Source organism: Phoenix dactylifera, unplaced genomic scaffold (assembly GCF_009389715.1).
Source record: "Phoenix dactylifera cultivar Barhee BC4 unplaced genomic scaffold, palm_55x_up_171113_PBpolish2nd_filt_p 000346F, whole genome shotgun sequence".
NCBI classification, from domain to species: Eukaryota; Viridiplantae; Streptophyta; class Magnoliopsida; order Arecales; family Arecaceae; genus Phoenix; species Phoenix dactylifera.
The window spans coordinates 13,191-25,016 of NW_024067805.1; the positions used below are offsets into that span (position 1 = coordinate 13,191).

The following is an 11,826-nucleotide window of genomic DNA, read 5'->3' on the forward strand; positions in this document are numbered from 1 at the left end:
ATACACGAATGTATATGCTAGATAACCAAATGATCTCAAAAACTTAAGCTTAAAGTAAGTCAGGCTTAAAACATCGACTCACGAGTTATCCACAGCGCACGGAGATTTAAATGGGAACAAAATGACAGCTATGTAATTAGAGAAGAAATTAGCTTAGAGGATTTGTTAGTATCATATTAACTAGCCACTAGACTCTAATAGCTTAAACAAGTAAAGACTGGATTATCGATGCCATCAGGCTTAACAATATCTATGTCTAGATATGCATTCATGTATAAACACTGATGTATACACACTTAAAACTACAAATAGCAGGCCATCTCATGCAAAATAAATAGATAACAAAGGTTTTCCTCTTTTCAACTTTATGTTTAATAAAATATCTAGATTTTTGCATTTCCAATCAACCCAAAATACTTTTTGATGCAACAAGTAACTTAAGCTTTATCCCACTACTTGTGAGGGTTGGGTTTGATTTATGCATGTAAAGGCCTATACCCTTAATTGTGGCAACAAGTTGGCAGGCATAGACCCAAAATGCATAAGTTTCATTACAGAAGACCTGAAAAATTTATAATGGTAGATTACAGATAAAATTTTCAGACGGATCTTGATAGCTTGTTTCTTTATTTGGCCGTATAAGTATAAACACATTAAACAAATGTTGATGCATCTTAACTAAATTAACTAAAATGTCACAAACTCTGCCGCCCATAATTTAATAGCTTTGTAGGATGATTTTTGCTTTCTTCCTCTGTTATTGAGAATTATAGGAGTGACACGAGGAGCATAAGCACACTTTGGGCTGTGAATCAGACCCCTTTAAAATCCATGAGAGGGAGGAGAGAGAATAAGAACTTCTTGAGGGATAATTGGTTTGGATTCAAAAATAGTTTATCTCATTCATTAAATGGCTTAGTTATATAGTATAGATGCATGCTCCCATGTGACATCAATGACGAACAACTCTCAGGATAGTCATCATAACAACTCTCAATTATCCCAAGTTTCTAAGAGTGACTTAACTATAGGCCCATCTACCAATTGGACATTCAAATATTAAAATTCATGGGATAGATTTCATGCATGGGCTCATAACTTGGACTTGTCTTGTATGCTTCTTCTTGGGCGTCTAAGAGATCGTAACAATCAGTAGCCTAATAGCTACATTGGTTTGGGTGAGGATTTTTTTTATGAGTTACTTAGCAATGGGAATAATTTAGTGAAAAGAAAAATGAACTTGACAAATTTAAAATCATAATTATAATTTGTTGTAAATCATGTCCACATTTTTATTTCATAAAACAATTGAAATATGGAAAATATATAAAATTTCTACAAATTTCTCCCTTTTTTTTGGTACATTACAAATTTCTCTTTACTACTATAATTCTTGGAATGAAATTCATTGCTACGCCGAAAAATTCCGATTTAAGATCTTTAAAACTAGGAAGAGGATTACTGCACCTCAAAAATAAGAAGAGGTCCATGTGCATTCCCCCTGCTAATTCTTGGGTACCTTTGATTCACATAAGATGAGGTGTGGTTGTTGTCTTTAGACTAATCCAACTAAAGATATTTTATTATTTGAGTTAACTAATAATTGTGCTTTTATATTTGCTTGATTCATGTCTCTTAAAGGAGTGAACCAGCGCTTGTCTCGGCAGTCACACCTTTCTTTATTTTTGGTAATAAAAAAATTCTGGATCCAATTTTTGGACTGCGCATCTTACAAAATTAAAATTACGATAATTATGAGTGAGTCTTTCTTTTTCTCTTCCTTCAGGAAAAAATTATCTTTTGAAGGACATCGGATGGGGGAGAAGGACATATTCAAGAAGGGAAGATCCGAGGACGTGAAAAAGTTTTAGGCTCCAGTTTCATGCATATGAGTTCCTCCTATACGGCATTAGGGGATTGGTGTCTTCTAACAAAAATGTTGTGATGCAAAACAGCATTAAAGAATCTAAGCAGGTGTTTGTGCACATGAAAATGAGCACCTGAAGCTTTTTGTTTTATTATTGCAGAAAGTATGCATCATAACAACAAATTTTATAACTGATTATTACTTTCCACAAGCCAACACTTCTTGCTAATTAGTCTAGTCCTTGGGATGACTTTGGAATTCATAAAAAAGCAGAACAATTTAGTCCAAATCCATGCGATGGCTGCAAATGGGGACAAAGAATTCCACCGCAAGTAGCCCACGCGCGCATTAGCCCAATGGAGGTCCAAGCCAAAATTGGCGAATCCGATCCGGAAACGTTTAACCGGGCGCGTTGCGATTATCACGCGCAGGGGGACCCTGAGTCAGGTTTCTTTTTGCCGTTTTATTTTTTGAATTGTTTTGATAAAACGTCGCGTCTTTAAAACGTCGCACCTCTTTCGTAAAACGATATGTCTTTTAAATACGCCTCTTCATTTCTTTTTAAACCCTATCAGATCCGATAGAGTTAATCAATCAAAAAGCCTCTCTCTCTCACTGTTCCTCTGTTCTGTTCCCGAGAGGATACTCTCCTCTGTTCTGTTTCCGAGAGGATACTCTCCTCTGTTCTGAGCGCTTCTGGGCTGTTCGACAAGATCACTGCATCTGCGAGTGTGCGCTTGGAGTGATCCAGTTGTTGTATCCTGGAGGATAGGCCGCCATTACCTGCTACACCGAGATTCAATCTCCGAGGGGCGCGATCTATTCTTAAGGACAGTGGGAACCACCTGGACATCTCCGTATTGATGAAGCGAAAAAAAGTCCACAACGCAACGTCTCGAACCTGGAAGTCTCTCATCCCTTCAATGCACGCGTACCCCATCTTCTTCATCTTCTTCCCCCAACCCTATCCAATGACTACAAAGTCAATAAGGATGGCCTAGCGCACAAGGTTTTTGCAATTGTAGAGATATACGTAGCCTTTCCATACAACAGGGCAATTGCATGGTCATGTCAAGACTCACCCTCTAACCATATAGTCAAGTAGTATCCTGTATAAATACTCTCCATGGACCTCAGCCTCTCTTAACACCTCTTCTCCGACCTTTGGAATCCAACAAACCCAAGCTTTCCTCATAAAAATATTCAACAACCAGTGCCTATAGCGGAGTTGTAGACGGCGATGCTAGGGGCATTGTAGGCTTTGACGCTTGTAACCCAGATCAATGTTGTTGTAGAAGAGCCTATGGAATCCCAAAAACATACAAGTCAATGAACTACCTATGCAGATCTCCAAGAAGACACGTGTCTATACTTAGCTATGGAAATCGCAACCATCAATGCTTTGTATGATTCATCCAAGCTTTTCTTCACATGTATTGGATATATCCAGCATCATTGATTCAATCAGAGAGAATTTTTTTTTTTTAACCTATTCAACTTAAATCTCTCTAAAGAAAACTAAAAGAAAATGGAGGAATATTGAAAGAAGGGCTTTAAGTCTCACTTTCTTTCATTGATCTTTCATACTTCTTAAATTAATTAGCTACATAGCCTCTATTTATAATACTAGTGAGGTCCCTCCTTTCACAATTTAAGTTGGATTCCTCTTCTAGTTCGAATAGGATTAGATATCCTAAAATAAATATGATTAATAAAAATATTCTAAAAAAGGCTAAAATTTTTTAGAAAGATTTTCATTTCTACATCAACTCCGCTTTCTATTGCTCTATCTAATTCTTTTCAGATAGAGAGCTACGCCCAATCAAAGTCTTATCCGAAAAGAAAAGTTTGATTTGACCAGAACATTTCAGAGTCTGAATGTTAAAATATTGGCCCAATTCAACTTTCTAGATGTCGGCCAAAAGTTGTAGATCTCGAAAATATACCCAATTTTAAAAAAGAAGATCATCTCAATCGGGCATCTTATAATCAAATTATGGCATCCAAAAGTTTGGCATTCGACTTGGCTTTTTGACGTGGTAGATCTCGCTTCTGAACTAGTTCTGCTCGTAGTAGCCAAAGTATTCCACATCGAGTTTAGTGACCCTCTTAGATATCTATAGTGGCCAAAGAATTTCACATCGAGTTTGATGATCCTTTTGGATACTCGTAGTTGCCATAGTGATTCACATCAGTTTGGTGATTCTCCTAAATGCACATAATGGTCAAAGTGGGCCACATCAAATTTAGTGATCCTTCTCGATCAATTATTGTCTATACATTTGAAAATTTAGTGAAATATTGAGAAAATTTTTATCTTTCTCGGTAATAGCTAGACACAATAATTCATATGTCAAATATAAGAAAGCATTTCTTTTCTTGCGATTGTTTCTTGACCTTTTGCTTAAGTCCCGAGGAAAAGCCAGGCATACATCCATGCATTTGTAGATTTATACCACCCACAAGCAGTGCTATTTGCATCTCGCCCACCCAAAACCTAGTCTCCATGTGAATTGAACTTGGAAGCAGATATTAGAAGGGGGCTATTTATGGTCGCTGCTTCGAGTAGGTTCATTCTTTCTTGCCCTAGATAATCCAATGATCGCCGTGTAAATTGTGCCTGTAATTCTCTACATGATCGGCATGTCACATGACTTAAACTACTGAATTATCCATGTCTGGTGATAGTTTAAGAAAGAAACCAAAATGAATATGTTAAAAATCCCCACTTCATGAGGATTGGCAGGGTTAGTAAAATCTCTTTTTTTGATACAAGAGATCTGGGTTAGATTTGTTTACACTTAACATTATCCCCAAAAAGACATATGTCCTATTTGTTGACAATTAGAAAACATAGGGATGAACATGAACATAGAAAAATGACCGTCATCTTGGCCTTCACATCATGATGGGGAAAGCCCCTTTACTAGTTGCTCCTTCATAAAAATGATGAAAGTGGATTACCTTCTGCTTATCTTTGCTTGAGATGCATCACATCTCGAAGCTTCTGGGTATGACAAACACCATTGAATTTGTTGCACTTGTCTTCTTGGTATTTTGAGCATGATGTAATGAACACTAGATTCAATAACCACCTAAGCTAGCTCCTATGTCAAAACTAGTAGATTGAACGCCAAGTTTGAGGTAACAAGGTAGCACAAGGAAAATCCACATAAACGATCTTTACCTATCGGAAATCAAGCAAATAAATCTGAGCAAGAAGATCAAAGGAGAACTCTTTTACAAAGTCAAAATCTTTAATCAAAATAATAAGATGCTTCATCGTACATGATATAATGATTATGCAGCATGGATAATGGAACAAGTTTGCACCTCTATGCATTAAGTATTAAGAAAATCAAAAAGTCATTTGAAATTTCAAAGAGAAACGTCATAGAACCATAAACCCAACATTCAACCATCGGACTGATAGCTCTGATATTAAATGCAACCCTACGAACTGATGGCTACATAATAGCTCCTAGCATTGGGTTTCTCATGTAGACTTTATATTCAAATTTTTGTTTCTTGGACTAACACCATTTTGGGCCGAGCTAGAGAGCTCCAGTTTCTTACGAGACAGCCCGTAATTGAGCGGGACACACTTGTTCTGCAACATGAAGAGTGGATCACCTCATAATTTTTTTAAGAAAAGAGGGAGGAGATAGGAGGTTTTAACCCAATATATTAAGATGCAAGGTATAATAGCATACAAAATGAAGGGGAAGAACGTTGAGCTCCACCACTACAGAAAAAGTGGTCTTTTCCGACATTTTTTACATCCTTTACCAACGCTTATAAGCGTCGTAAAGACCCGCCCCACGCTATCCAAAGCGTCGCCGACACCTGAGTGGGAAAAGTTTTTTCCGACGCTAACGCTTAAAAGCGTCCCTAAAAACCTCAAAGCCGACACTTATAACCATCGGCGTTAGCCTCCATTTTTTTAAAAAAAATATTTTCTTCACTGGCTGAACCTGGAGACCGCGTGATTTAATAATAATAATATTTCTTAGCGTGGGCTGCAGGACTGATTGAGTTGTCTAAACTTTTCAAGGCTGAATTGTTGTTCAAAACAACAAAAAAAAAAATTCAGATCGAGTATGCGGTACATTATTTCAAAGCAACAACCAAATAATCTTGCAACGTCTTACATACCACCTAAAGAATTGATTAAACTCCAGCTGTAGGTATACTATCAGCTCATTATACCACTTGTCTCCTCATAACAACAAACTCTACTATGAATCCGTCAGAACAGTAAGGAACATAATATCAAACCAAATCAGAACTCAATAGAGAACGGAGAGATGAAAACCAACCAAAGATTAAAACGGGAGGGAAAACAGGATTGGAACAAGGAGTAAGAAGGATAAGGGGAGGGGCAGGATAAGATTACATGCATGTCGGCAACGGCGAAGGAGAGGCCGGTCAAGGGATGGGGGGCGGGCTGAGGGGGAGGGAGGAGCTCGAACCGCTCGACGAACAGCCCCGAAATCCTGTTTGATGGCATGCTTCAGCCGCTGCGTAATGAGGATGATGCCGGCGAAGCCCAGCCCGAGGAGAACCCATAGGTTGGTCGACGCAGACATGGCCTGTCTCTCTCTCTCTGTTTCTCTTGCCCTTCTTATTCGGTGCCTTCTGGTGGTTCAAAAAATGCAAGGGGGAAGAGGAGATGGATGCCGCCGCGGAGAGTGGGGCAAGGGAGCGATGTAACGCCAGCAGCCTTTCGCCTCTTTAAACTAAAAATATGCGACGCTTATCAGCTTCATCTCCGTCTTCCCCCTCACCATCTTCCCTCCTCCTTTTCCTCCTCCTCTTCACCTGGAGTCAAGTTTCCAAAAATAGAAAGAAAAATAAATAAACAAGGAGAGGGGAAGAGATCTGAACACCTGGAGTCATCTTTCCTCCTCCTCGCTTGCCTCCAGATCGGGGCTCGAGATGGAGGTAAGAGAGCAGGAGGAGGCGGTGGATTATCGGTGCTAGAGGAAGGAGGAGAGGAGAGGAGAGGCTTATAAGAGCTAAGGCATCGATGAGAGGGGGTTGATATTTGATTGGATTTGGCCTCCGACGACACTTATAAGCGTCGTCGTAGGTCCTTCCTTTCAACGACGTTTTTTAAACATTATTGATTCTCAAGATTTACCGACGCTTTTTAAAAGTGTCGGCAAAGTTTAGCGCTAAACCAAACTTTCCGAAAAAAGCATCGCTAAAAGTCCCTTTTCCTGTAGTGCACTAAGTCACAACTGCTTGCAATATATGGATCGCCTATGATTCAAAACTAGGTCTCTCCATATATTTTTTAGCTCCAAAGCAAAAAGGATATGATCTCAACCCTCAAAACCTTGATTAGCTCAAAATAGAAAAAATGTCTATTCATGTTTTCGAGAAAACTTCCCTTATATCTCACAAAATTATACTAGTATAGGGTTGAAATTACTGTTCTAGCCTTATGGACATGAAATTGACATGGAGCGGATACCCTCCATTCTACTTTATTCAAGCAGGCCGACTAGCTTCAATCTCACTCCCACAATCATCTTGTTGCTAAATTTCTAGACCTAGTTGGCCATCTTGATGTGAGCCTAAACATAATGCACAACTAACATGTGAGAAAAATTCTTGAGCCTCTCTAGGGATTATGGAATGTGATACCTGAAATGCCTACAATAGCACAGGTGGCACCATGATAGCAATGCCAATGGTAAAGATGAGCCAAAATTCTCTTATGCGCGCACGAGAGAAGACTATATGAAGTGATTTTTTCTTTTTTTTTCACATAGCTTATCGCATCCATGAAAACCAAAGAGTTAAAGCCACGAAACTTGGGGAGCAGGAAAGAGGCTTCATGGACAGACGCGAGAGACAGACACCTTCATGAGGAACAAGATTCAAAGGAGGAGAAAGGGACTCAAAGAGAATGAGAAAGGGCTAATGGATGGATAAAGAGGGAAGGATGGATTGATGAGGAAGAATAGAGGGATCTGGGTGGATGGCCTCACAGACAATACTTCATTTTTTTTCTTTTTTTCAAAGTCAAGGGACAGACAGACTTCATTAGTATGAAGAGTTTCGTCACACTTTCACTCTTATGTATCCACCTTAAGATGGATGTGATAGGATATATATCAAACAAAGGAAGACTACTCTTTCTGATCTTCTCACGTGCATACACAAGAGAAATTTTATTTTAAGATGATGCTATACGTAGGTGTACTTGTAGATTTGAAAATAATGTGAGGCATTGAGTGTAACAATTTCATAGTTAATAGAAAAAATGATTCCTTTTTTTTTGAGAAGCATATAATTTCAATGAAGAATAATAATTTAAGTTTCTTGACCCTATATAAGTACTCAAGTTCTATCTATCAATATGGGACTAAACATATGTCCGCATGGTTCTCACACTTTCCCCGTTCACTTAATTAAGCTTATCAAGCAAGCAAATGATGAGCTTATTCCCATTCTCGCTCTCGAATAAAACCATGATCGTCGTAGCTTTACCCTTCGTATGATCCTACAATACATGTTGAATGAGTTCTTGGAGTTTTTAATAATTATGATCACTCCTAGTAGCGACATTAAGTGACTTCGGCTTCAAGCCCCAAGAACAAAATTCTCTATTCCTTCTAATTAGTGCTCGGTGGGCTTTCTTTAATAAAATTTTCGAATCCATAAAATATTGGATGCAATTTAGTGAAAGACAGGAACATGATTATTTTTAAGTATATAATATTTAATTTCATTTAGATAATCTTTATAATTTATTCTATTATTTTCGTAAAACATTCAAAATAGATAAATCTATAAAATAGATAATAGTGCATTCTTATTCTTCCACTTCTCCTAAAAAGAAAAATTGATCAATCGTCCAAAGAATACAAGTTTTTAGGCATGCTTTGTCGAAAACCAAACAAATGAGAACTCAACCATTAAGGTTCTCCCTCTTTCAAGTAAGTGACAAAAGCGCATACGACACGACACACCCGACCCAAGGACTTCCCGCTAGATTAGGAACGCACGAAACTTCTTTTTTCTCCCAACGCAACTTCCGGTTCCTTTACTCTTCCCTAATGCGACATAATCCAGGTCCCCAGGCTACGTACGTAGCCGGAGCAAGAATTCCACTAAGCAGGCCAGGGCTCTCTCTGTTTATAATCGCAGCCGGTGGGAAAGACCTCCACCAGTCGAAAAAGAATTCTACAAATCAAACAAGGACTTTTCGCCTCCCTTCCATGCACGTAGCCAAACTTCTCCATCTTATCATCCCCGTTCCATCTACGGAGTCAAAAAATATCCCCTATGAATACCCCCACAAACCTCAGACGCTCTCACCAACTCCTCTCTTGCATTCGAAATCCATCCAGTGCAAGCCTTCCTAGTCCTCAATGGCCAACCCATCGCTTCTCCTTGCCATTTTCTTTGCTGCCCTCTACGTCCAAGGTTTGCTTCATGATCCATTTTTAAAGCCTCCGAGCCTTGTTTTCGTCTCCCTTCTTATAACATCTGGCTAACCTCTAAAATTTTTCAGGTGGGCTTTCAACTACGTTCACCGTCAAGAACAACTGCGCCAAAACGATCTGGCCTGGCGTGCAGACCAACCCCAACGTCCCGGCGTTCCCGTCGACGGGCTTCCAGCTCGCCGCCTCGGCCTCCAAATCGATGAACGCCCCGGCCACGTGGGCCGGCCGGATGTGGGGCCGGACCGGTTGCTCCACCGACTCGTCGGGGAAATTTACATGCCAGACCGGTGACTGCGGCAGCGGGCAGGTCGCATGCAACGGCAAAGGTGGTACCCCACCCGCCTCGCTCGTCGAGTTCACGCTCAAGGGCGATGGTGGGAAGGATAACTACGACATTAGCTTGGTCGATGGCTTCAACTTGCCGGTTTCCATCACTCCACAGGGCGTGTCGGGCTGCACCGCCCCATCATGCTCGGCGAACATCAACGCCGTTTGCCCGGCAGTGCTGCAGGACAAGGTATCCGGTTCCGTCGTCGGCTGCAAGAGCGCTTGCCTGGAATTTAACCAGCCCAAGTACTGCTGCACTGGAGCCTATAACACCTCGGCAACATGCAAGCCGACGACCTACTCCGAGTTCTTCAAGAAAGAGTGCCCTCAGGCTTACAGTTACGCTTATGATGATAAAACCAGTCTCTTCACTTGCACTGGGGCTAATTACCTCATCACCTTCTGTCCTTAAGAACGTTTGGTGCATCACCGAGTCCTTGTTATCTACACTATAGTAATAATAGGAGAATAAAGCCCAAAATCCGGAGAGGGAGAGCATGCTCTCCGAATCATCGTTTGTTGAGGCTCTCACGTCGTGCGGTCATCCACCTGCACGACAAAATAATGCTTATTTCAAATAAATAAACTTCTTTTTTGCTCCTTACGTTTGAGGGAGAGCATCCTCCCAAATTGTATGAAGGGCAATAATTGGATTGCGACAATTTAGATAATTTATGTGCGCTGCAACTGCCAAATTCTGGTTTCCCGCCCCATGTCAGTCGTCATCTACAGTTTTCGAACCCGATTCCATGCTCCAAAACTAACACCTGTCTGTAGTTATCTATAGATTCTATGTGTGCATATATGTGTGCTTATGTATATATTTATATATTTATATGTATATGTGTGTGTGTGCATGCATGCATGCATGCTCTAATCAGTTCAAACTCTTGATTAGGAGAGAGGAATAATAAGAGGGTATAAGTTAAACGTAGGTGTATGATGGCAATCGCAACCGTCTGTACTCCCTCTAATGTCATAACATCCATCAAAGAGTTCCATCTTCAGGCCCATTGCATCTGCCCACCAAAATTGCCTTTAGGTTCGAAAATCTAGTTTAGTGTTGAATGTAAAAGAGTTCCATATATCTTTATGGTTAAATTTTGATAGGCACGATAATTGATATGTTAATCAGATTAAAATTGCTCTTTTCTTGTGGTTGCTTGTAGACCTTTCTTGGGTCATAGGATATAGCTAAACAAACAAGCATGATGTGTAGATCCGACAAGCACGGTGCTAATGTCACACACCACCCACCCAAATACTGGTCTCTGTATGAATTGGGTATGGAGCTGATTATCACGACAAGCACTCTTTCTGTTTTAACTCATGAGTTGTGATGCCTATGTCCGTATATGCTTTTTTGATATTATCAAAGATTGCTATTCAGGCTGACTTATATAATAAATTAGAAATCACCCTGAAAAGAGAGACTTTTTCAAGTATAGTATAACATCATATCAATATGAATATTCGGTTAGATTTTTTTTCCAATTTTTTTGAGAAAAGAGTTTGGGAAAAATAATCCTTTTGGCTAAAACACTAAAATGTTATAAGAGACACATGGGAACGAGAGAAGTAAGATGGGTAAAACAATAAAATGTTATAAGAGACACGGTGAGAACGAGAGAAGTAGGAATGCAGGAATTTCAAAAGGACAATAGGAGGAGGAAAAGAAGGGGGTGAGAAGGGAACGCTGAAATTACAATGGTGATTTAGGAAGCAATAAGAAGAAAAAAAAGGAAAAAAAAAACTTAACTTGCCCCTAACAACAAATAACCAATTACATAGGAAGAAATAGTAAGAAAAGGATGTGCTAAATAGTTTGTCCTGTAGGTGGTAGTATTAGCAATTCCCCAAGTTGTCCAACGGCTATAAAATTGTCTGCCAGATTAGATATATTGGGTTTTTGTGTTAGAACCAATTTGAAGCGGTGTGATTGCACTACAAAGACAAATGATTCACCAATTCCTCTTCCAAATTCTTTTTTGGAGATTGTTAGCTATCAGAATTTTATTATTGCATTCTAGTCAAATGAAGATTTCAACCTTCTTATGATTTGGAAGCTTTCATATGATTTTCAAAATAAGATAAGATGCCACTCTTAACAAAGAAGTTGCAGCAGTTTCTGACTGAGAAGGTTTAAGTAGAATACCATTCCACTAGGGCCGG

General features: G+C 39.5%; 1 protein-coding gene across 1 annotated transcript; it reads left to right on the plus strand.

The window, feature by feature from the left end:
* Positions 1-9,154: 9,154 nt before the first annotated feature.
* Positions 9,155-10,325, plus strand: LOC103715407 (thaumatin-like protein 1b). Its single transcript, XM_039118417.1, has 2 exons — positions 9,155-9,307; positions 9,396-10,325. Exons 1-2 carry the CDS (start codon positions 9,253-9,255, stop codon positions 10,064-10,066), a joined length of 726 nt encoding a protein of 241 aa, XP_038974345.1. The 5' UTR covers positions 9,155-9,252; the 3' UTR covers positions 10,067-10,325.
* Positions 10,326-11,826: the final 1,501 nt, after the last annotated feature.

Bases quoted from the DNA above. Each gene is read 5' to 3' on its own strand.
- LOC103715407 (XM_039118417.1), top strand. From the start codon at position 9,253: ATGGCCAACCCATCGCTTCTCCTTGCCATTTTCTTTGCTGCCCTCTAC. The intron at 9,308-9,395 runs GTTTGCTTCATG...AAAATTTTTCAG, and splicing joins TGCTGCCCTCTACGTCCAAG to GTGGGCTTTCAACTACGTTC.